General features: G+C 40.1%; 1 protein-coding gene across 1 annotated transcript in view; it reads right to left on the reverse strand.

The window, feature by feature from the left end:
- CACHD1 (cache domain containing 1) overlaps nt 1–26,946 on the reverse strand; it is a 198,828-nt gene that overhangs the window by 104,287 nt on the left and 67,595 nt on the right. Inside the window, exon 2 of the mRNA XM_040627205.1 lies at nt 15,478–15,540. Coding sequence (XP_040483139.1) covers nt 15,478–15,540 — 63 coding nt within the window. The remainder of the gene's footprint in view (nt 1–15,477; nt 15,541–26,946) is intronic.

Consider the following 26,946-nt stretch of genomic DNA (forward strand, 5'->3'; position numbering starts at 1 on the left):
CTCTGCTTCCCGTTCTAGGAAAGGGCAGATAACCTAGGACTACTGCTCCTAACTGGTTCAAGCCAAACTCTGGGCCTGTCTAGTTCCCTGTCTTGACCTGCCTCCTTGGTAGTATTAGCTACTCCGGAAGAAGTCTTAGCCAGAAACAGAACACAAGCTCAGAGAAGGTAACCTGATGGCCCATGGCCATGGTTGTGAGGCAGATGCTCATTGACCACTAGAGTTTGGGCTTTGTGTAATCCCGCAGAGCATGCCGCCTGGGCATGGCAGCAGGCGAGGACACAACACAAGACAGATGAAGACGTACAGATGGAACAGGGCCAGTCTGACTTTCCAATGGCCCAGAGGCTTTGGGGTTGTCTGACGGATGTGTGGGAATAGCACATCCAGGGGAGAAGCGGGGCAGCCGCTGACAGACAAACTGCAGGTGGACGGGGAAGATTTATGCGCAAGGCTGTCTGGGCTCCAGGGTCACATACCCTGATCCTGTGAGAGGTGGGGCCCCTGTGGCCGAGCTGGGGAGGAGTGCAATGGAAAAAACAGAAGGCAAGTGCTGACATGCCAGAGAACCAGAGGAGGCTGAGCTCTGGGAAACGGTGGAGAATGGCAGCTTCTCTCGAAGCAAAATGCAGGCTTGCTTTTAAGGTCAGAATGGGGTTTGCTTTGGGCAGCAGTTTGTGTTAGGTATTTCAGAAGAGGCATGGAAATACACACCCAAGCCTCCTGAAAGCCAAGGTTATCAACTCAAGGGCTCAATAGGCTCTTGCCCTGTTTTTCACCCCACTCTCCCCTTAACAACCAGATCATAACAAAAGAAACAAGGGGAAGGGCAGGCTTCAACCCACTTCTTCTCACTTCATTCTGTAATAGGAGCCCATGAGCGGAGGTTCCCCTTAAACCAAAATAAGCAAGTCCTCAGGCCTTCAAAGTTTACAGCCTGTTCCTTCAGGAGGAACAAGAAGTTCAGCTTAGTCTTGACCCTAGAAAGAATCAAGAGGCTGAGAAATGGGGATTGGGGGGAGTAGCAGGAGCTACAGCAGAGACTAACTGCTACCATTTAATTCACAACTTCTGAGATAAGTTTGCATGGGAAATTAATCAGGGAGGAAAAGGGGAGAAATATATTGGGTTTGTGAATTTAGGAATTTTCTGGTGACTTATGAAGGACACACAATCAGAAAAGGAAAGAAAACTCAGGCCCTTTACTCTTAGTTAGTAAAGCCCATATTTAGAGTACAAATATCTGTGCACAACTTATCAACACCAGGTGTAACTTTAGAAGCATTCCAAGTAACGGGAGGCCACGGCCACTAGAGAAACTGGGGATCAGCTGGGAGGGCTCTGAGCCCCTGAAAGTTTCCTATGCAAACAGTATCTCATCTCCAACCAACCCTGCAACATGGGCCAGAGCCTGGCACACTGTGGGGACTCAGGAAGTCTCTCCTGTATAAATGAAAGTCAAAACCTGGGCTAACCTCCAGTTGCAGGCCAACTGACCAGTGTTTTAGGGTTTCTTCACAGGCCCTTTGAGAGCAGATCGATCAAACACTTGCCGGCAAATGTCAATTAGCTCAGCAATGAAGCGGAAAGAGGACGCTGGCAGCGAAACAAAAATCTTCTACTACTAAACACTTCCTTACCCTTGACCTGGCAAGAACTTAATAAATCCATTTCTTGGGAAGACAATCTTGAGACACCATGGGGGGGGGGAGGGCGGAAGAGATGTTTCCATTTCCCCCTTTTGAATATTAACTTATCTTTCCAATGGAACATGCCATTTTATGACTTTATTAATACACAGTTCTAATGACAGTAGAGCTCAATACAGTAAGTAGGAGCTCTCTCCTAGTCCTCCATTAGAAGACGATAAGTCAGTGCAAGACACAGCCCAATGCACAGCGTATTTCATATTTGGACTAACAAACTCCCACAACACAACATAGATTCCCTTTAAAACTGAAGGGGAAAACACAGTACAAGAGAAAGCATTTTTTTTTTTTTGAAAGATCTTATTTATTTATGAGAGAGAGAGAGAGAGAGAAGCAGATTCCCTGCTGAGCAGGAAGCCTGATATGGGACTTCATCCCAGGACCTGGAGATCATGACCTGAGCCGAAGGCTGACGCTTAACCAACTGAGCCACCCAGGCACCCCAAGAGAAAGCATCTTTTTTTTTTTTTTTTTTTAAAGATTTTATTTATTTATTCGACAGAGAGAGACAGCCAGCGAGAGAGGGAACACAGCAGGGGGAGTGGGAGAGGAAGAAGCAGGCTCCCAGCGCAGGAGCCTGATGTGGGACTCGATCCCAGATCGCCAGGATCACGCCCTGAGCCGAAGGCAGACGCTTTTTAACGACTGCGCTACCCAGGCGCCCTGAGAAAGCATCTTAATAAATACTCGATTTCTTCAGCTGTTGAAGATTAGCCTTGACTATCCATCATCATCCAAGTCTTGAGTATGGTGTGACAACCTCAGGAAGGAAAGCACTCTCTCCTGGTCCTACCTTCCAACAATGAAGCCAGCTTGTAATATACTTATCTCGATAGAGAAGAGGTACTTCTTAGCTTCAGTTTCAAGATACTGGAGTAGTGGCAAAGCAGCCTCTGAGATCTAGGGGTCTTTACAATGTAGGTATAGAGCTCTAAGTACTAATACAGAGGTATGAGTTTATTGTTGTTGTTGTTATTGTTGTTTTAATTAGGAAACAACCACAACGCCCACATAGACCCATTTAGATGAGGTGCAAATCCTGGATGTTAGGGGGAAATGCTATTAAGACTTGCTAGAAACAACAAAAAAGTAATGTTTCCCACGTGGGTTCCAAACCAGAGGAATGAGGATATTTGCCTCAACCACAACACTTTTATTATATCCTTCTCTGAACTATTCTGTCTGTTCCCTTGCCAAGCCGCATCAGATCTCATTCTCCAACTCACAGTTGGATTTGGGAAGGTCTTCTCATCCCCTATCTGATGACAGGGAGGATTGCAAACAGAAGACCTGGGGCATGCCTGCTCTCCATCGGCTGTGTGTTTGCATAGGATTCACTGCTAACACCTTCCTCCAGAGGGAGGGTGCCTGACATGGGGATCAGAGGATGTGACAGTGACACTTCTCCATGGGTTTGAAGAACCTGCATGCACTTTGCAGCTATAAAAGGACTAAAGACTGCTTAAGTACCAACCAATGAAAATACCCATCAACAACTAGTCTTCTAATATTAAAAGAAAGTTGTAGCTCCTCCTAAGAGTCCATTTTTATCAATGTGTTACTTCATGGGTCCAGATTTGCAAAGGGTTTGGCTAATTCAGAAGCTCTTGATATTAGCAGTAATTAATTCCTTCACATCATTACCACACGTATTTCCTATCGCACCAAGGAATGTATTAGGGAAGAGGTGGTCCTTGCTCTTAAGTCTCACCAGCTTTTCAAATGCACGCTGAGTTTCCACGCATGCATTCTGACAGTGCAGATGATCGGAGGTATCTTTCTGTAGGAGTAGCAGTTTTGGGTGGATTTGGAGAAATCTTGGCTACTACCTTCTCCCCAGCATTTCTGAGTACTATCCGACCTAAGATACTGGAAACGTGTGTATAATGGACTTGTTTCCATTTTTAGTGGAATGTTCATTTCTCGAATTCTTCCTGGCTTATAGAATGAAGACGTACACTCAGTCCATTCCCTTCTAGTTAAATGCAGTTTGAGTAGGAAGCCCAGGCTCATACTTTTCAAGATTCTGCTTTACTGAAAGAAGGTATCTGCACACATATGGATTGCAGGGTTATGTGAAAAGCTGGAGCAGGGAGAGGCGCAGGTCACGGAGGTGTGGGGGGCGGGCGTGGGGGCCTCACATTTCTTTTCTCCATCCTGCCCCAAAGGCCTCACCCTCCCACTCCTGGCTGGGAACTATTCTCCAGCTAGTCTCCAGCAGTGCCTGCCGGCAACACTTCTCCCTGTCTTTGCTGATGGCGACACAGTACCCGGCCCCCTTCATTTGCTCCATCTCAAACACAGTGAACACAATGTGTGGGAATTAAGGGACTGGGGAAAAGGACTACTCTGGGTTTTTGCCAAAACAGCGACAAAAAAACCTAGAACTAGAATTTATAGGCGTTAAATATTAGTGTGTGGTGGAGGTGGGAGGTAAAGATATCCATTTTCTACCATTGGGGTAGGAGTACATATACAAATGTAAACATAAACACTGGGTTATAAATACTGTAAATGTGTGTAGAGAATACATATCTGTAAATAACAGATACTGCATCTTTGTGTTCGAAGAAAGCATATTATATGAAATGCGTGAGTACTCAGGAGAGGGGTGTGTGTGTGTGTGTGTGTGTGTGTGTGAGACCAGGATTATCTCCACTTACCTCAACACGAGACACATGCATTGGCTAACGTACAAGACACATATGCCTGCAGTCAGCCAGTCTACATTTGGTATAGGAATTAAACCTTTCATGCATGCACACAACCATATTTTAACTTTCAAATATAAGCAAGCATATGGCACATATGCTGCATATATATTTTCCTTAAAATATAAACAAGATAAATAGTTCAAATTCCAAATTGCTATTCATTAAATAGTGAGACAGAAAGCCACCTGGCTACTTTCACTCTCCTGGGCCATCTCCACACCCCCATCCCTCAAGAAGCTGGCTGAGCAGTTCCTGATTATTAATCAGTAATAATGACAGTATAGTAATCAGTATTCCTGATTACTGTGAGAGCTTCATACTGGGAGAGAACCCAGGAGTTCTGAGAGGTAGCAAAGGGTTTGCTACATTCTCCAGGGAAACTATACCAACAAAAGCTTTACCAACCATAGTTCCACACTAGGAATGCAAAAGAGTTAACCAAGTTCTACTCACGTGTAACAGGGCGCTCACTCTGTTAGACTTTAATCCTGAGTACTAACCCAACAGCTGCAGTTTTTCACTTACTCCATTAGCTACAAGTTCTTATTTAGGGGGTACTCATTTACAAAAAACACCAACAACAAAACAAAAAAATCCAAAGCCCAAAAGAAATTCCATAATGGCACACACTTATAACCAACCGTCTTAGGGTTATGTTCGTAACAGAATAATGATGAATTGTGAAAGAGAAAAAAAGAGTCAAAGGTTTCATTTACTTTTATATCTTGTTTATGTTCCTGCAGGATGATCCATTAGTAACATAATGCTCTTCCTCATAATGCTCAAGTTACATCCTTGTGATTTATTAGAGTTAAAAGGCTTGTCACTAACAGTCCAGAAGGCACCCCGTTCTGTGTTTTACCCGTGTCAACTGAGCATTTAAACTCAATCTTTTCCTCGTTTAGCAGCTAAGTATTTATCATAGTACTTAAAATGTTTAGACATACTCCTTTCTTACTTTGGTGATGTGTAATACTCTCAGGAAAGAATAAACCGCCTTCCTTTTAAAAAATTGAAGACCTATAGAAAACCGGCAGTGGAAAAAGTATAAAAGGCAATATCAGACCCCACTGAATAAAATCTTGGTCATATCACCAATTCAAGAATGACTTTGGGGAATTACTTAATAGCTGAGTCTCAATTTCCTCAAATCTAAAACGGGAAGAGGAACGGTATTTGTATCACAGGTTTGTGGTAAAAATTCAATGAGGTAATTCACATTAAGCAGCATTTGTTCAAAGAAAACAAACATCATGTCAAGTAAATAATCTTTCCCCAAACGTAACACCGTCTAGGTACATACCAGTTCTTGCACCCATCCCCCAGTTATTAGAATTCTAGGAAAAATACATAATCTGAACTGAAAGTACTGCCATACTAGATGGGATCGATAATCTACTCAGACCACTGTTCGGTCTCATAAATACAGTCAGTCAGTATTTTCCAAAGAGGGCATTTCTGTCCTCTAGGGCATCACCTGCAAGAGATTAGCGAGATATACCAAATATATGAACACATGTCTCCCGGGACTTAACTATGTCCTTGGGATAAGCTCTTTGTTTCTCTTCCTACAATACCAAGTATATAGTAAGTCCTCAACAAATGTTTGCTGAATTCATCAACTGCCTACTACTTATGAGAGGTATGCTCAGAATCTCCCCTCCAAGAGATCATACTCTAGTTTACCCATTCATTCCCAGTATCTATAAAGCACTACAGCATTATTCTGACATGGTTTCTGCACTTAGGAGTTTATTTTTAGAGGACCTACAAATACCGCAAGTTTTCTCTTTGCTTTAAGAACATTTAATATATTCTTATCTCTCCCAAAGTTTAAGGAGTATCTCCTAATCACAATATTTTTGCATTTCTTTTAAAACAAATTCAAACTCAACCTTGCATGATTATTTTTGAAAAGCAGAATGATGTAGCATCACCATTTGTAGAGCTTTTGTAAAGTGACAGACCACTTTAAAAAATAAAACTTCATGCTGAACTCTAATGTATCAAACAAGTAAGGTGAATTGTTAGAGGAAGAAAGGGAGAGAAAAAAAGCTAGAACTTCGTCCTTACATCCTACAACAGCCTCTGCTGTACCTCCCTCACACCTTAGTAAACAAAAGTTTGAAAATAGGCCGTGGAGGGATTGTATCTAAATTTACTTTAATTCATAATCTAGTTCTCTAACCTCTTAGGTGACCCTGGACAAGATATTTACCTGTGCATAATTTTCCTTGTCATCAAACCTTATAGAGCTGGTTTGGAGGATTATGAATTCATGTAGCAAATATTTACTGAGTACCTACCATATACTACATGTAGATACCTCTTCAAGGTACCGAGGGCACATCAAGGAATGAATTAGCTCTGCCCTCATAGAGCTCAGGTTCTATTAGGAAATATATCCTTCAACAAAAAAGAAATACATTCAACAAACAAGTGTGTGTGTGTGTGTGTGTGTGTGTGTGTGTATATGTATATATATAATCTCCTAGGTGATAAATTATAAGGAGACAAATAAAACAGAGATGGGGGTAAGAAGTAAAGAGGGGTGCAATTAATAAAATTTATAAAAGAGTGGCCCACGAGGGCCTCCCTGAGAAGGAACACTGAGCAAAGTCTGAAGGTTGTAAGGGGGGAAAACCATGTGGCTATATAAGATTTAATGACAGTACTTAACAATATATTTTCAATAAATGATGCTAATTATTATCATAACCAATACAATATAAAGAAAACACAAAACTAGGAAAATTCTGTTTTTGCCACTTTCCCACTTATAATGACCCCTCTGATACAGTTTTCTCATGTGGAAAATGGGATAAGGCTACCTGCACTTTTTATGATGTCATTAAGAAGATAAAATGAAAAAATATACATGGATGTACTAAAAAATAAAGAGCCACATAAATATTACAACTATCACATTCTCACACTTTTTCCTAAAATGAGAGACCACCATCCCATCTTATGGAACAAGGAATAAGGAGGCCAGGAAGAGAGGGTATCTAAGATAAAAATGAACTTCTCTTTTGCAAAGTCAGACTAAGAACAGTAGAGCTGAAACATACCTAGATTAATTTCCAATCAAGGAAACCTAAACAACCAGCTCAATTTGCCAGGACTCTGGTTTGAGAGAACAATCATCTGTTTGCTCTGAGCCTTGGCTGATTCATTATAAATTCTCCATCTGGGTGGCTTCACTAGCTTTCAACCTTTCTTTTACCCTCCTACAAATTCAGTGCCTTTTGTTCACTCATTCAACAAAAATTTCATGAACACTTAGACAATAAACACAGAGCCAAGTGTAGATTTCGGTAAGTGGGGAACTAAACCAGGGCTCAGCCTAAATAAATCCCCCCGGGACAGGTGGGGGAAAGGTTAGAGGCAAAGAATGGAATCCATGTACACCACCTCCAGGATTCCTCTACTCTGGGCAAGTCTGAGCCTTGAACATACTTAACTAGGTAATTATAAACAAAATGAGAGCCTTCAGGCTACTACCACACTAGGTTATGCTTGGCAGGGCAACCCAAAATAAATCCAGATTCTGGAAATATGAATATTGAGGTGCAGAGTATCTCTAGACACTTTTTTCAACAAATACTCGCTAAATGCCTACCTAGTACAGGGCACAGGGAGCCAGAGTTCAAAGACACGACTCCCAAGTGCTCAGCGCTTCTACGCCTCCTCTCATCTACCACTGTTCCTTTCTCCCTGTGGTTCAGTGCATAGGTTCAACAACATAACCAGGTTTGCTACAGTGAAGAGTTTCTCGTAACTCCCAAAGAGTAAAGTTTCCTAACCTTTCTGGCCTTATACCCATGGTCTCAGAGGTCCCAACTCTAAAATTCTGAAACGCCACACTACTTCCAACTGATTATTTACTTTTTGGCATATAACGTATCATTTCTCTAAGACTGACTACCTCTATTCATAATCTCTTTGAAGAAAGAACTATTCTGTGTTTGTTCTGCTACAGAGTATTTTTCTTCTTCTACAAATAAAGGGATATAATTTCGTGCATGGTCTAGATATTTCTTTTTACACGGATTCTAATCCATTGCTTTGACCTGGTCCAAATTCCTCATGACTGGGGACTTGAATTTATACTTAGGTACAGGAACAATTTGGAATATTAGCACCTGCTAAGTATTAAGTTCTAATAAAACCAATATGTTCCTTTACTGTACTCCAATGAATGGTATTTGGCAAAATAAAACATCAAATTTTAAATCTTGTAGGTAGAATTGTCAGGATCAAATAACAATTCACAAAAATAATTAAGAAAAACTACAGACTTGGGGCGCCTGGGTGGCACAGCGGTTAAGCGTCTGCCTTCGGCTCAGGGCGTGATCCCGATGTTGTGGGATCGAGCCCCACATCAGCCTCCTCCGTTATGAGCCTGCTTCTTTCTCTCCCACTCCCCCTGCTTGTGTTCCCTCTCTCCCTGGCTGTCTCTATCTCTGTCAAATAAATAAATAAAATCTTTAAAAAAAAAAAAAAAAGAAAAAAGAAAAACTACAGACTTCAACCAGAATGTATTTTAAATGCTAGAGTGTTTTGAAACACAAGGAACAGACTAGCAGTTTGCATCCAATCAACCTAATTGCCTAAAACAATCAACTCTCCTCACAGAAATATAATAGAATCCAAAGTTTTTCAGTCTCCAAAGTACAATCCAAATTTTTTGACAGAAGAAGAAAAACCAAAGTGTGACCAATTTTCACGAGTAAAGAATCAACAAAAATCAAGTTCAAATATTTGCAGATGTTAGAACCAGCAGCAGGGTTCTAAAGCAGCTATCATAACTATGCTCAAGGATACAAAGAAAAACATACTTGTGATGATTGAAAAGAAAATCCTGGAAAAATACTCTATCAGAAAGAAACAAATGGAAATCCTGGAGTTTAAAACCATGATACTTAAGTTTAAAAAAAATCCATCTGTGGAGTTCAACAGCACGTTGAGACGTTAGGAGTAAGCTTAAAGGTTGATCAATAAAAATGATCTTATCTGAAAGTCAGACGGGAAAATAATTTTTAAAAGGAGGCAGCATTATCTCAGAAACTTGTAAAATATCAAAAGATCTAGCATTTTTGTAATCAAAGTCCCAGCAGGAGAAAAGAGAACGAGGCAGAAAAAATATTTGAGGAAGTAATGATCAAAAAGTCCCCAAATTTGATAAGACCATATATTTATAGATTCAGAAAGCTCAACACACACCAGGGAGGTTAAATAAATATAAAGACTGGTATGTCTAGATAGTTATAGTCAAATTGCTGAAAACCAAAGATAGAAGGAAAAATTGTGAAAGCATCCAGGGGGTGTGGGTGCGGCAATGATATCACAGACAGTGACAACTTTTACAGAGTTCTCATCAGAAGTGAAGTCCAGTACACAGTGGAACATCATTTATGCATTAAAAGATTTTAAAAAGTAGTCTAGAATTCATTCTCAAGCAAAAATATCTTTTTGTCATAATTGTCAGATAAAAATGCCTCAACTATATTCTGTCTACAAAAGATACACTGTTACCAATGGAGACACTACAAGTAAATGCTTATGAAAAGACACTGTGCAAATAGTACGCATTGAAAGGCTGGAGTGGCTATATTAATAATCAGGTTAAACAAACTTCAAGGAAAGACCACTGTAACCAGACATAAACAACATTTTATAATGTAAAAAACAACTCATCAGGAAGACCAAACACTTTTTTTTTTTTAAATTTATTTATTTGACAGAGATAGAGACAGCCAGAGAGAGAGGGAACACAAGCAGGGGGAGTGGGAGAGGAAGAAGCAGGCTCATAGCAGAGGAGCCTGATGTGGGACTCGATCCCATAACGCCGGGATCACGCCCTGAGCCGAAGGCAGACGCTTAACCGCTGTGCCACCCAGGCGCCCCAGGAAGACCAAACAATTTTAAATGCATACATGCCCAATAATGAAGCCTCAATGGGCATAATTAAAGTAAAAAAATATACAACTCCACCAATACAGATATTAACAACCCTCTTAGCAACGACAGAATTAGACAAAATGATAATCAGCCCCAAAATAAATGATCTGAATTATCAATCTGCTTAATCTAATGGGTATGTAAAGAGCCTAACAGTCAGCAACTGCAGAATACACATTCTTTTCAAGTTTACATGGTATAGTCACCAAAATAAGTCATATGCTGGGCCACAAAACCCAAGTTTCAATAAATTAAGAGGGACTGAAATCATAGAAAATGTTCTCTGACCACAGTGAAATTAAATGAGGAATTAGTAACAGTAGCTAAGAAAACCCCAAATGTTTTGGAAGTTGGACAACACACTATAAAGTAACCCCTGGGTCAAAAAAGAAATTAGAAAATATTTTAAAATTGAGCTTTAAGAAAACCATGATCTCCAACCGTGTGAGATGACAAAAGCATGCTTAGAGAACAGTTTATAGTGTTAAATGCCACCATTTGAAAAACAGAAAGGTGTAAAAATCAATGACCTAAAATTCCAATTTAAGAAGACCAAAACTAACCTAAACACAAGGAAAAAAATAATAAAGAGCTTAAATCTGTGAAATAAAGAGTGGAGAAAATTAATGAGGCCAAGTTTTAAAAACCTGGTCATCACCAATTTACTATGCCATTTGTTCTCTCTCATTCTCTATCAGTCCAATTTATCCATTTAACAGATTTTTTTTTTCAAAGAACCAACATTTTTTTTTTTTTTTTTTTTTTACTGATTTTTCTTTATGTTCTTCTTTTAGCCTACAGGTATTAAAAGGATAAAATACTATAAACACTTTCATGACAACAAATTTGACAACTTAGATAAAAAAGACATTTCTTGAAAAAAATCCACTTACTAAAATGGATACAAGACAGAAAATCTGAGGAGAAAAAAAACTAAACCTCCCCCCCTTAGCCCCACCCACAAAACCCAAAAACCTATAGCTATTAAAGAAACTGATGATCAAAAACCTGCCCCCAGGGGCGCCTGGGTGGCACAGCTGTTAAGCGCCTGCCTTGGCTCAGGGCGTGATCCCGGCGTTATGGGATCGAGCCCCACATCAGGCTCCTCTGCTGGAAGCCTGCTTCTTCCTCTCCCACTCCCCCTGCTTGTGTTCCCTCTCTCGCTGGCTGTCTCTATCTGTCGAATAAATAAATAAAATCTTTAAATAAAAAAAAAAAAAAAACCTGCCCCCAAAGAGTGCTCCAAGTTCAGATGGCATTCCTGGTGTATTCTACCAAACGTCAAAGGAAGGAATACTACCAATGTTATATACTCTTTTTGAAAGTAAAGGACAAGGAAATGCTTCCAAACTAGTTTTATAAAGCAAATACCCTAAAACCACGAAGCGACAAGTGATAAGGGGGAAAAAAAATAAAGGAAAAGTAGAACAAGGTAAAGGAAAATCAGGAGTTTGGCAGGCAGGGTCGGCTGCATTTTAAAATATGGTGGTCACCTCTTTCAGCAAGTGACTTCTGAGGAGAGACTTGGAGCAGGTGAAGGCCGTTGGGGATGTTTGTCTGAACAGCACCAGTGCAAAGCCCTCAAAGGCAGGAATATGCCAAGAAACAGCAAGGAGGCAAAGTGGGGTCCAAGACAGGTAATTTTATCAACGGAATGGAAAGGATCAACTCCTTCATACTGATGCTAATCAAATACAATGAGGACCTGGATTTAGCAAAGTGGGCATCACTGATGACCTTGAAGAGAGCAGTTTTGTGGGACTTGTAGGGCTGGAGAAAGTTTCAGAGAGAATGGAAGAACTGGATCTAGGGAGTGTAGACACCTTGGGATGGTTTGTACTTCAAAGGGAAAGAAAAAAATGGGGCAGCACATGGAGACAGAAGCAGGGTCAAGGGTTTGTTTGTGCTTAAGACAGGAGAAGAGCATGTGTACATGCTGAAGAATCGGATCCTGAAGAGAGAAAAATGGACTAAGAAAGGAGTATTTGGCCCAAGGTCAGGTACACTGCACACATAGGTATTGCTCTTACCACGACTGCCCATTCCAAAAAAATTCTGAAGTCTTCTAAAATCAGCCACTGCCATCAATAGTTTATGAAATAGTGCATGATGAAAATAGGTTTGCTATCTCATTGAATAAATGATTAACCTAAATAATTACCAGAGCATTTGTGAAAAAGTTAGACCAAACACTTGAAACATGTCCAAGGTGCCTCTGGTTTCTTTAGTGATCCAATTAAGTGCTCCAAGAGGCTCTTTCTCCTTTTGTTTCTTCTTCATTGCTTTGTGTTTATGGACCATGTTTGGCTCTCTTTGGGGCACTTGATAAAAAATTTATTTTTCTTGATTCAGGTTCAATTTCATATAATGGCTTTATGTGCTCATACAACTTCATTTCTCAAAGTTTTAAAAAGCGGAGTCTATGGGAAATGCTCCACGTAAGAATGTGTGCATGGGATTTTTATTTTCCTGAGGCTGTTGCCATAGATTTTTGGCAGTGAAACTACAGATACTGAACTAATTAAAGATTTAAAACACATTGTTAGGCATTTAGAGCCATACTCTGAAGGTTTATTTAAAAGAAATAATTAGAAAAAGCAAAGTCTATACCATAGAGAGTTTTGTGGTAAGAGTCAAGAATCACAAAATGTTTTTTATTAGTTTTAAATACTTTGCTCCCCTAACCAGAAGATATTAACAACACATTAGATTCACTGCCAACTTAGATAGTATGCACAAGTCAGATCCAACTCTCAATAAGATTTGATTAGTAAGCTGGGAGGATAAGAACCCATGAGGCTCTAGTTTTCATTACCCCAAGGGAGGAATGAAGGCTAGAAAACTCAAGTCAGGATTCCATATCCTACAAAATACACCAAAACATGAAGTGGTCCACTAAAGGCTGTGAGCTAAAATGGAGTATAGAAGTCAATAATCTATGCTGAATAACTAGTCTGACTCACCAAACAAATCTGATAAGCAGTTATGATTGTTCTTATAATAACGATGACATGATAATTACCTCCACATACTGGATGCAAGAGGCATGAGATCTATTTGTTCAGGGTTCTTCCAGAGGGCAGACTGGAGAGATTTGAGGAAGGTTAAAAGTACATTCTGGGTCAACATAAGAGAACCTTTTGACAATCAGAGGGGAACTGCGTGATAGAACTGCGTGATAATTCTTCATTTGAATTACTCAGGAACAGAAAAAGAAGATTAGCAGAGGCTACTGTTTTGAACTGAAAATACAAATTTCAAAAATGAATTCTTACATATATATACACATATATAAAACTTTGTGTCAAACTCATTTTGAAAACTAACTCTCTAACGTAGCAGTCATGAGACTACATACGGGTAACTTATTTTATCTCCAGGAGCTTCAGTGTGCTCATCTGTATCAAGGATATCTTTCCTTCAAGGTTATTTGGAGAAAAAAGAAAATCAACGTGATAAGCACCAGTGTCCCATACGTGCTCAATCAGTTGCTGTAACTTTAAAAAAATTTTAAGGGCTTCCAAACTTGTGCACAGCTTGATAAATAAAGCAATGACATCAGTCCAGGAAAACAAAACAAGTTTCACATTTGAAAACAGCTGAAGGAAGAACTTGTATCTGTTACTTCAAGGAAAGCAACAAAGCTGATATCCCTGGGTCAGTTTCTTTAAAATGTTATCAAGTGGCCTTTGGTCTCCCAACGTTTCCTCAAACAGGCTTTGTGTAGAAATCTTCCCTCCCATAAAAACCCTTTTCATGACCTTAAAAGCACTTCTCAGCTTGCTGGAATAAAAATTAGACAGGAATTATTAAGATTAAGTCTTGATACAGCAAACCACATCACATTCACTGTAATTTGAGGCCATTAGTTTTTAAAATCTAAAGGTAAGAAGAAGAGTACAAACGTAAGTACGTACATCCTCTAAATTTAACCTGCAGAAACCAATAAAACATTTTAAGGTCTATACACAGGAAATGCTGAACTTCAAAATGAAACCACAGTAATTTATTATAAATAAATAACCATCCCATAAATAACTTCACTCCAATGACACTTGCAAGGCTTTTGCCTCTTGTATAGCACTTCTGAAGTTCAGATCAAGTCAAGCTGTTTTCCACGAATAAAATAAAGGCGGCATTGCCGCGTCTGAATTGTTGTGTGTTCTACTATTCGTTATCTTTTTTATTCCGTGGAAGCACTCTGGTTTTCAGCGTGGTTCTGTTTTTTACTTAAGTTTCCAACCAGGCTTCAAATTACCAGTTGACGGTCACATAATGTAATGAAGTTGGAGGATAGCTGAAATTAAAACCCAGAATCCTCTTTACCACCCTTCTTTTCAAGCACTGATAGATCAATTATTTATGACCAAGTTCACCAACACTTTGTTTTAATTTAGGAAGCCGTCCATCTGAAGGCAGCTATAAATAAATAGAATCTGGCCTCAGAACTTTTTGACCCCACACAGCACTGAAAGGAGACGGAAGGAAAGAAGCAAAAGAATACAAGAGGAAAGAAAAATTAAAGAACAAAAGAAGCCAATATCCACTGAGCTGCTTCTATGCCAGAATCTTCCACATAAAGGATTTCATTTGTTCTCAATTATCTTGACATTACTTCATTTAATTCTCACCATCTCATAAAGGAGATATTGTATTCACCTTATTTAAAACTGAGAGACAGCAGACCAAAAGGCCAACTTGCTTACTGGGGGTCGTGGAGTAAGCGAGAAAACCAGAATTTGACCTGGGTTGGTCTGATTCCAAAGCCTGAGCACTTCATCCCAATATCAGATGGAATGATTTCTAATATTTTTAAATTTGGGTCAGTTCAGGAATTTTCAAAACAACAAAAAGAAATTAAATTATACTTCCAAAGTATAACACAACTAGCAAAAAAAAAAAACCATCCACAGAACCATTATTTCAATGGCCTTCAAGAACTTCAAGTGCGAGGTTGTCACTGTGACGCTTAAGAGATGAGATTCTACACAGAGCGGCGGGAAACCTCACACGGAGATGGCCTGCAAAGAGTAATGAAGCCTTATCCAAAAGCAAGAAAAGAGAAGGTCAAGTACTAAATAACCTCTTACCTGCTGTACCTCGCTTTCTCCATTTGAGATTTTCTCAGTGTAAACAAAGGAGTTGAATATCCGCTGGAACAAAAAGAAAATGACCAAACGTTAGATCTTCTAAAGAAGGCAGCCATTTTCTAATGAGTGCGTGTGTGTGCGTGAAGAATTTGTTTACAACACAAACAGAATCAAGCAGAAAAAATTTAATTAAAATACTGTTATTCTACACAGAAATCCACATATCAGCCAAAGTTAATCACACTTATATAAGCAATACCCAGGCACTTCTGTAGTGAAATAAACCAGATGTTCCACCGTATTTTTCATTTTCAAAAATACATTTAATTATAGATTTCCGGAGCCCATGCCATTTTATCCAAGTGGTATAATCTGACAAAGTTGTGTTTCTCATTTAAATCCTGCACTCCCTGAATGCTGTAATTGTTTACAGACACTAAAATCTAATGTAATAAAGGTCTTTAAAAGGGATTCTTTCCATATTCTCTCATGTCCCTGGTCCCACCAGTACCTACCCAATATTATCTATCACCTTCATTACCCAAGCACTCCCTCAGGAGGGTAACATAATAGGGCTTGCCAAATATGTGCGGCCTTAAGATCCAGTTCTTACATGTCAGGAAATGGGACAGCCGTGCCAAGACATTAGTCCAAACTGTGACACACAAGCACACATTCTTCCACTACGCTCTGCCTAGCTAGTACCCACCCCCCCACACACATTGCCTGCATTTAAAACATCCCTGCAGACTTATGACTTTACCAAACCTTACCCATTCCTGAGCAATCACAAGAGATTAATACATAACAAACTAAAGAAATTAGAATCCAAGATACATATCTGTTAGAGACACAAAAAAAGAGCAGGGGCCCCGTCATTTATCCTTAAACTTTAAAGATACCACTGGAACTCTCCAGATGAGTAAGGAGTCAGACTTGGAGATGTCAGCCAAAACTTCCCTTTTCCCTTCCTAGCCTACTGCCAAGGACTTGTCAGCATCTGGGACAGCTTCCAGGACAGCCTAACACACCTGCATGGTTGTGGTGAGGAAGGCAAGTGCCAAGTTTACCAAGTGCTGTGCAAACGGGGAAAGATAAGGTTCTGGGGAAGAGGGCGGGGGAAGGGAGCGGGGGTGGGGAAGGATTGTGACAGAATGGGATGGAATTACAGTCTGGAAAATTCTAATTATGAATTATCATAATTTTACAATACACCAGTCATTCATCTAACAGATGTTAATTTTCCCTTTCTTCCTATAAAGGACTCTGCTGAGGGGCGCCTGGGTGGCGCAGTCGGTTAATGGGCCAACTCCTGGTTTCGGCTCAGGCCGTGATCTCGAGCCCTGCATCCGGCTCCGAGCTCAGCGCAGAGTCTGCTTAAGTTTCTTTCTCCCTCTCCCTTTACCCCTCCCCACCTCAAATAATTAAGTCTTTTAAAACATTGATAGGAAAGGCACAGGTTTTTAGTAATAGTGCCAGTGCTAATGATCAGGATCCTGGCTACTGTGTAGGGAATGCTTACTGTGGGTAGGCATTATTCTCAGCATGTTACTCTTTCGGACTTATTGGAAAACGTCTCCTCAATCACCTTTGTGACAGGCACTATTATCTCCATTATACAGAGGAGAAAACACGCAGATTTGTTCAGTGTCTAACGCCAGGCACACACGGTACCTTTGTGTGCATATCCTATACCCATCTTTACAAGGAAATCGCTGCAGCTCCAAATACGAGAAACGACCACCTAGGAAAGGTTAACGGTCTTTCCCAGAGTCGCTTGGCAAGTTTGGAACTGGAGCCCAGGCAGTGACTGCAGATCTGACGCTCCTAACTCCACGGTCTCGTGAGAATTTGCCACATGGCTGCCTGACACATATTTAAAACCAAAACAAACAGCAGCAGCAACAAAAACACACACACAAAACCCACTTCTGTTAGGAGCTAATACCCAACCATACTGCAGCTCAGCAGTCCCTTACGTGTCTTACCAAAACTCAAAAGACTCTAAAAATCAGAATCTCACATAACACACTGGTTAGCAAAACAGGGCATGATCTGAATTTATTAGGTTATAAACCCTAACTCCAACTGAAGTGCACGTACAGCCTTTTCTAAACCACGTAATGCACATGTTCATTAGACCCGATGCAGATGTATTAGTGAATGCACCTGATTATTGGGTTCTGTTCCAGATCTCACTGGCAGTGCGCTTTCATGAAGGAGCATCGGGATTCTGAATCCTAAGACCGATCCCATTGTGAAAAAGGGTTCAGGAACCTGCAGACCTCCATTCCTACCATCTTAAGTTCCCAATTTTCTGGTGAACACCTTAGTTTAATAGATTATATAACATTTTTGGAACCTGGGTTGCTTGCTATCTACTTCCCAGACCATATTCCATATTTTTAAATAATTTCATCTTTAAAACCTGCTCAGGACCATGAGAACACAGACTAAAAATGAACATTAATTCGTGTAGTGTCTCCAGATCTTGATGAGTGTGGTCAATTTCTTATTTCATTTCTGACAATCACCTTCCAGTTGATACATCATCTGGCCTGTCCTGGAAGGTGCCTGACGGACAAGGCATGAACAGCCCCAGGAAGCATGCCAGATCCACCTTGCTCAAGGCAACACCCACCAAGGGCCAAACTTTTTTTTTTTTTTTTTTTGGTTTAAAATAAAAGTGAATTCCTCACTAGTAATAAGGAATATGTTGGGACGTGTTCAGAAGGCCGTGTTTTAGTCCCTGTTTTACTCATTATTTTAACAGTTATTAATAATGATTACAAATACTCTCATGAAGATCTTTTTATGGCCTATAAGCATTTTTATGTTCTCTGCACTTAATAAATGTGGTGGATAAAAGAAAATTTAAAAAGAAGTTTTGGATACGAACAGTAGTGACTCTGTAGACTACCTACTTTATACAGCCCTCTAACCACCCCACAAAGGGAAATCACCTGCAAGGGTAATAGTTTGGGTCTATTACCAAAGCAAACAATTGTTGCCCCTCTCCTTCCCCACACAGGGGAAGGGTGTGAGGGGCCGGGAGAATTTATACACATAACTCCCAACTCAACAGGTCAGCCAGTCCTGTCTGGTGCAAGGTTAAAAGTTCAGGCTTGTGTGTGCACACAAGCTCTCAAGGTACAAAGCGAGTTTCCACTATGCTCTAGGTCGATGGACAGTAACTGTCTAGCTTAATATGCAGGGCCTGCTAAGCCCAGCTCTCAAAGGCTTAGGCTTGGTACTTTTAAAGTTTACAATTTCACAGAAATGATCACATTTGATCCCCACAGCAACCCTATGGGGCAGGCAGGGCAAAGATCTGAAACCAATTTTACAGCCCAAAAGCTACAGTTCAAGCATTAGAAAACATATTACAGGTTTAAAAAAAAAAAAATTCAAGTGCTGAGGTCTGAACCCAGATCTTGAGTTAAAAACAAGCACCGATTTTAGCAACGCTATTAAATGTATTCATTCACATCACCTTTTTGTTCAGGATAATCTAGGAATCCCAATACCTACATATAGATAAAAAGGCCTATTGGGGATTTTTTTCTACCATTTTAAGCAAGATATAATGTGCTGGCATAACAATATATGTATCCGATGCCAATATATATTTAACCAATGTCTGGAGTGATTCAGGGTCCCAGACAAAAAGTCTTATTTTTTTTATTACTTTCTCCTGCTATGTGAAGCTGTGAAAGGAATAGAATATAGGGTTCTGGGGCAGGGAGGAGGTGTTTTTAATTTGAGAGCCCGGCATTCCAAATGGTATACCTAGCTGACATTTTGGTGACCTCAGTGTAAAGAGTTTCTTGGTTGTTAGAGGGACTTGAACAATGAAAATGAAGAAGTTGTCCTAAAACAGGAAAACGGTGAGCAATCCCAAAAGGTCCTACTGGCCAGTCCTCTTGGATGATTTGCTCACAGTGACAGGGTTGGGGTATGGCTCTGCGGGGCGGGCATTCTGCAATCTATTTCCAAGTTGTCACTTTCTGTGATCCCAATTCCCTGGAGAACAAAAGGAATTCCAGAAATTTGAACTCTTAAAATTTGGGCACAACCTGGAGGAAGTCTGAAGGAACTCCCATGGTGTATGAATCCCTGGAAGTAAAGGCAAAAATAATGTCCACCCCCCACATATTACTCTTTCTCAATCTCAAATACTGTGAGTAAAAATATGTTTTATTGTACAGTGAAAAGATCATTAAAATGGGTGAGGAGTTTTACGTTATTTTAAGTAAAAATATTTCACTGAATTCTTTATCAATTGAATTTACTTCCACAACCAAAAGAAAACAAGATCTCTTATTTTTATGCTCATGAGAACAGAGTCCTCTGGACAAAAATGACCTTTCATTAATACACACACATTGGAAAACTAGCAGTATCTTCTAACCTTAATTATATGCATATCTCATGACCGAACACTTCCCAACTCTGGTATACACTGAGCAGAAATGTGTTCATATATTTATCAAAAGAGAAGCGGAAGAATGTTCGTTACAGCACTGATACTCCTACGAGCCCCAACCTGCAAAATATCCAAAAGCCTATCAGCAATAGAACAAACTGGTGTAGCCACACAAGGAAAGGTTCTGCGGTGGGAATGAACACCCAACTGCAACCTGCATCAACATGATGATACAGACAATATCGACTGAAAGCAGACAAACACTAGGATGCAAAGTGTCTAATTCCATTTACAGCAAATTCAAAACTGGGCAAAACTCATCTATTCTGTCAGAGTCAGGATAGCGGTTACCTTTTGTGAGAGAAGGAACGGAACAGGGCAGGAGGTGGCTTCCAGGATGGTGCAACGTTCCATTGCTTGATCTGGGTGCCGGTTACAAGGATATGCTCACTTTTACAAGAATTCACCAGACACCTCTGTGTACTTTTCTGTATGTATGTTATACTTCAAGTTTACTTTTAAACATACATTCTAGGCAGTCTCTTAAAATACACCCTCGTAAAATGTTTCCTACATTTTCAAAATTAGTTATGCATTAAAAAGGAAAAGAATCTATTAACTGGATTATTATAAATACCCAAAGAAGTGGTGACACCTAATCTGTAATCCAGATGAAATTGGGACTATACCAACTGCAGTCACCTAGCAATTCACAGATAAGGTCTCCTGAGCCTTGCCTGAGGCCACATATTAATTGCTCCCTCATATTCTAAGTATGTAACATTACTCAGTTCTTGAGCTTGCCATCCAGTGGCACTGTCCTAACCTGAATTTCCAGCAAGAAAAAAATAAGGGTGTCGTTATCTGAGTTTCATCCAGCCTGGATACTCTCAACTTTTTTTTTTTTTTTTTAAGATTTTTTATTTATTTATTTGACAGAGATAGAGACAGCCAGCGAGAGAGGGAACACAAGCAGGGGGAGTGGGAGAGGAAGAGCAGGTTCCCAGCAGAGGAGCCTGATGTGGGGCTCGATCCCATAACGCCGGGATCACGCCCTGAGCCGAAGGCAGGCGCTTAACCGCTGTGCCACCCAGGCGCCCCATGGACACTCTCAACTTCTAACACAATTTAATCCAATCTCCTCTTTGCATATTCTGTTCTTTTATTTTCCTAAGCCCTGCCTTCCTCCTCCTCCCCCAAAGAGAAGGTTTGACTTATGAAGTTAGAAATTAAAGAATTATGTTAACAACTGAATACAATCCCCCCCACCTCTACTGTGAGAGGGAAAAATGACATCCTGCTGTGTTTGTGTGTGTGTGTGTGTACACATGTGCATATATGGTGTGTAGCCTACTTCCCCCCCACCTCTTAAGGGCTACACCTTAGTCCTTCTCTGTCCCCACTTCACCCACTCCCCCTACCTGCCATCTCCTTCCCTTCCAAATGTATTTAACTGAGCCTACTTAACAGATGGCAAGAGAATCCCGCTTTGCTGGAACAGGAACAATTACATAGTGTTTAATAAGATGGTCACAGTCCAGACAGTTGGTTCCACCTTCACGCCTCCAACAGCTCTGCCAAATCTTAACTAGATATTTAAATGAATGGTTTAGCACAACAGCACAGTGAAGAAATAAATACCTCTACAAGCCTAGTGACATTGTGTTGGTCTCCCTCCCTGATCTTTGCTAAGAAAATGCAGGACTGAATTTTTATTCAAAGCTTTATTCTCTTGATGTTTACAGGTCTCTGTTGCAAGCCAATTTGGCTGACAGTTCACTAATAGCTTCATTCAGCTCTGGATCTCTTCCTAGGATTCTAGGAATTGTGGCCAAAGGGGAGGAAAATATAGATCACCACCGTTATCTCAAGAAGTTGACCAACATTAGCCATGAAAAGAGAAAGTCCTGTCATTACAACAAACTCCAACAATCTCTGGGCAGGGAAATTAATGGCAACTTAAGCGTTTCAGAAAAGAAAACATATGCATGACTTTATTTTCCCCTAAGCATACCTCATGCATGATCCTTTACGAGGTTTTTAAGGGATCCCTCCTGCTCAGATTAGACCCTGTCTGATTTTTACCAGACTATTTAGCCTCACATTGTTAAACATATGTAAGGTGCAGAAAAATGACCTTCTCTGTGGAGGCTCATTGTTCTGCATTCTAAGGTCACGAATCTGTTGCTACAAATCTCGGTCATTTTCTCAAATCTCTCAATTTGTTCATTCTGGATACAGGTGGCTCAAGAAAACAATTTACCGAGAGTATTGAAAAGGTTTCCACTAAAAAGCAAAATAAAAAATAACCTACATGTCCAGCAACAAAGTACTGATTAAATTACTCTTCATCCAATGAAATCTATTGTGCAGTTAATACAAGTATGTTTACAATGATTTTTGTTAATATTTGTAAAGCAACATTTAAATATACAAGTATTGCTCTAATTACATGTGCGTGTTGGTAGAGGGTACATTACACATAATAATGTTACCATGTGTATTATCAAGGACCTAGAATGGATTGAGGTGCTTTACAACATATTATTTAAAACTCACAACAACCCTTCATAGTAGTTACTATGTACTCATTTACAGATGAGGAAACTGAGTTTCTAAGAGACTTAACTTGCCCAAAATGGAACTTTAGTAAGTAGGTGGCCAAGTCTAGATGTAAAATTTGCCTCACCCTCAAGTTTATATATCATCCTCTAGGTAAATACCATCTAAATAGAGAAAACTTATACAAAAGCTAGAAATGACCCAAATAGCAACAAGACTTCCTCGTGAATAGTGAATCTAGAATATATTCTTTCCTCCCCATCCCACTCTTATCTCAAAATGGAGCATGTCCTTCCTTTATAATGGATAAGGACACTTTTCAGAGTTGCCACACTCATGAAAAGGGGCATACATTCAGTTACAACTCAACTCCAGAAAAGACTAGATCACCACCTTGAGAGCTTTCAGAGGGAAAAATAAATGCAAGGGCTGACGCTCGATCCTCACTATAAAAATCCGATCTGAAATACCATACTGACTCGGGAGAACAGGCTACTGCCGTTGCATGACAGAGGGCAATGTTAGGAACTGGAAACCACGGCAGAGGAAGAGGCCTAGATGGAGAATTTCAAACAAATCACTACACACAATAACGACCTTGTGGCAAATGGTGCCCCAAGTACACATGTCCTGACCCAACAGACTCATTTTAACATTGTATATATATAAAAAAAAAAATAATAGCTGTTTATAAAGTGCTTACTATCTGTCTGCCACTAGGTACTTCACATATATTACCTCGTTTAACCTCATAAACATGAAGAGGAATTTATAAAGACTGCACTAAAGACATTATGAATGTACTTCACACACTAAGACAGTTATTCAAACAGTCTTGTTACTCTATTATTGTTAGAGTAGTAAGAATATTTTCTGAATGATACTGAATGACAACTGGAGGTAAGGGCGAGATCAAAAATACCTGTGTAAAACTTAAGCCCTAAGCTCGTTCTGAATAGTTTCCCACTAATGGTCATCTTTCCCTTCTCTGAACTTCTGAAGCAAAGACTCTATATGACAATTAAAAAATAATTCACTGTAGAAAATGTGAAAATATGTAAAGGAAGAAGGGGGGGGGATCTATTGTCTGACTACTCAGTAAAAACCAACTACTATTTACATTTTACTTTATTCTCTTCCACTTAGGTTCTAACTTTGTTGAAAATTTTTGCTAATTGGTCCATGCCACGATTTCTTAGCACAGTGTGTTGTAACTAGCGAGCATAAGTAAGCATCTGCATGTTCATTAATCTGGGCATTAAATCACTCACATCAGTATTTTGGTTGGTTACTCAACCAGCTAACAAAAACGGAGGGAGGTACCCTTTCTTTTGAAGATAAAAAATATTCGCCCTTCTCTCAATTTATTAACAAAGCTTCCGCGCCCCCCCCACACACATCCTTTTTCCTTCCCTTTCTTTGGGCCCTAAGTGTGTGTACACACACACACACACACACACACACACACACACACACACACACGGCAGCCTGCATACTTCAAGTTTGCAAAAGAACTCAAATTATGAATTCCTTAGTCTAATGCCATTTAACTTAACACCCTTCAAACCAACATGAGCTCTGAATAGTAAAGCATGTGGGAGAGTCACAAGTCAGTGACAAGTGTCACCTTTACAAAGAGCTGCCTGTTTTGGTCCACTCTATCCCTCAAAAGAAATTACAGGGAAAAACGAACGGCCTGTAGTCTGCTTTAGCAGCGAAAATCTAAAGCAATAATCTCAGCAAGCGAAATTCCTCGTCTTGATCACTTGATTTCCTGTTGCAGCATTCAAAACCAGACGAGCGGGTGAGTAAATGTGAACCCGGGAGAACAAAGAAGGCAAAACAAGAAGGAAACACTTTGCCTCCAACGCAATCAAACCTCTGAAGGGTTACCGGATTGTTGTTGTTGTTGTTGTTGTTGTTGTTGTTGTTTTGGCTTTCAAAGAGACTAAGAGGGAAAAAGGCAAGTAAATCAGCTCCATGTGTTGGAAAGATTCAGCCTTTAGCCGATGTAACTTGACTATAAGTAATATTCAGGACAATGCACATGGCAACCTCTCAGAAATGGAAAGCTGAGTTGCCCAAACGCTTTGCAGATGGTGCCAAATTTCCACTCCCCTACTTCTACTCTCCTAACTCCTAATTCCTGCACTCTCCACCCCCTCGATCTCCATTAAGGCTTTTTTGTTTCACCTTAAAAGAAAAGAGGCGGGGGTTATTTAATGGCTGTGCATTTATTCTTGGAGCAGGCGGCACTTGAAGGGTATAGCCCTCAATATTCAAGTGTTCTGTGTGTGCACAAAGTCATTCAAATGCTCAGGTTTTAGGAATCCATCCGTTAAAGACAAAGGGAACTAGAAACCCTGTAATGCCTAACTTTCCAGACCTAAGCAACGATGTTTAATTAACAACTCAGGCAATCAATCATGTCCTTTCTGAAGGAGTCAGAAACCATGTAAAATATGGCCCCATATTCTCAAGGAGATCAGGGTCTAGTTGGAAGGAGAAGTTAAAAATAAAAAAAAAGAGTAGTCAACAATGCAACACAGACTTGGTTTGAACTTAGTATGTTTGGCACAGGCCCAAGGTGCTGGGGTGGGGGGTGAGGGAGGGACAAACTCCAAAGAGATGGGACTTGAGCTTGAGAGAGAACATTTCAGAGTGCTCCCAGGCAGGGTCTAGCCCTAAGTACTAATCACTTCAGGCCAGGCACTGTTCCACATGCTAGAGATACAAGAAGGAGTATAACAGACAAAATCCCTGCCCATGTGGACCCTACATTCTAGGTCCTTTGGCTTCAAGAAAACCCTTCTGAAGGGCTCACTATGCACTGGCCCTGTATACTTGAGAAGGGGTGTTCAAAGATAGAGACATGGCTTCTTTCCTGGAAAAGCTCATATTCTAAAGAGGGCCTCTGAAATCAGTCATTGTGATACAAAGACAGTTTCATAAGCGAAACTTTTTGCGAATGGAGCTGAACTGAAGGGAATCGGAATGACGGTGCTAGACTCTGGAGGCTTTTCAAGCCAGCAAGAGAAGTGGGATTTTATGCGTATGGTAGGCACTTAGTAAATATTTTTTGAATGAGTAAATGAATAAATGCATATTTGCCAAGAAATAAAGAGCTGTTAAAAGGATTTTTAGCTGGGAAGTGACATGATGAAATCGGTGATTTAAGAATGTTTATATTCCACATGCTCAGAACCAGGCACCCACTTTACTAACTTCTCACAAAGGAGAAAAGAAAATCTAGGCCATTTAGAAACCAGTTCCCATCCCAAGAGTCTGGGACAGCTCTAAGAGCCAGATGAACTGGATCATCCAGCATGACACTCGGACCCTGAACTGAAGTTTCCCATGTGTCTTATCTCCGTAGGGGGAGTGTTTCATTCAGTTGTGCAAATCCCAATAGCACTTACACAGAGTAATATCACGGAAGGAGACTGAAAAATACTGGTGCAAAAACATAATTTAAAAATAACTTAATGAAAAACAACTGTCGGGGTTTAAAGCACAGTGGCACTATCGCATTCAGAGAGGAAGAGGGGTTTTTCGACATTTCAAAATACACTACCTTGGAGGCCGTTGTGGCTGTTTTTCACATGAAGTGTTCATTTGTACCACACCCAAGTAGAGATAATTTTCATAAATGCAATGCTGGTACGATTTCTTATTTAAAGATGCTTTTTTAGTACAATCATGAAGCACAGGAACTATACATCAACACATCACGAAACCTGAATAACTAAGAATGGCGAGCTGCAGCTCGGTACAAACTAGTTCTGTGGCCTGGTGGAGTCACTGAGCCTTCCCCAGGCCTAATGTCCCTCACCTAGAAAATGAAAAGCAGATTATAGAAAACTCAGTGATCTAAAATTTCCATTCTACTCTTGTGCTAGAATTTTAATACCAATTTGAGAAGCCACTAATGCTAGCAATGTCTGCCATAGGAGAGAGGTTTCAAGAAAATTGCATTTGCTGATGAAATCTGACTTGAATTGTTAAAAAAAAAAAAATTATAAACCTATCTCTGAAACTTGAGACAGGAGCAGAGGCCAAGGAGTCGAAGGATTTTAAGATGAAAACTTAAATAGAGAAAACCAATCTTGAGAATGGTGAGTTTAAATGTGGATTTTAAGACATGAATCAAAGCAGTTAGCTTTTTCAGAATAAATGTGATGCTAATATGATTACATCAATATCTCCCAGGTCCTCCTGCCTGCATCGGTTCTTCAGGCTCTCCCAGCCAGGGTGCCTGTCATGCATATCGAATGCCATGGTAACAACCCTCGCCGGCGATGGCTCCCACACCACATGCCAGGATTCTCAATAATTATTAACTAACGTTTTCATGAATAATGGTTCTCCAGGCTCAGACTCACAATATAATTTTAATGACTAAATAAATGCTGGCTAGAAATGTTCTTCAAATTTTAGGGGGAAAAAATTAGGAATGTGAAAGGGAATTAAAAAAAAAATCC

This window comes from Ursus maritimus, unplaced genomic scaffold (genome assembly GCF_017311325.1).
Source record: "Ursus maritimus isolate PB19 unplaced genomic scaffold, ASM1731132v1 scaffold_12, whole genome shotgun sequence".
In the NCBI taxonomy this organism is placed as follows: Eukaryota; Metazoa; Chordata; class Mammalia; order Carnivora; family Ursidae; genus Ursus; species Ursus maritimus.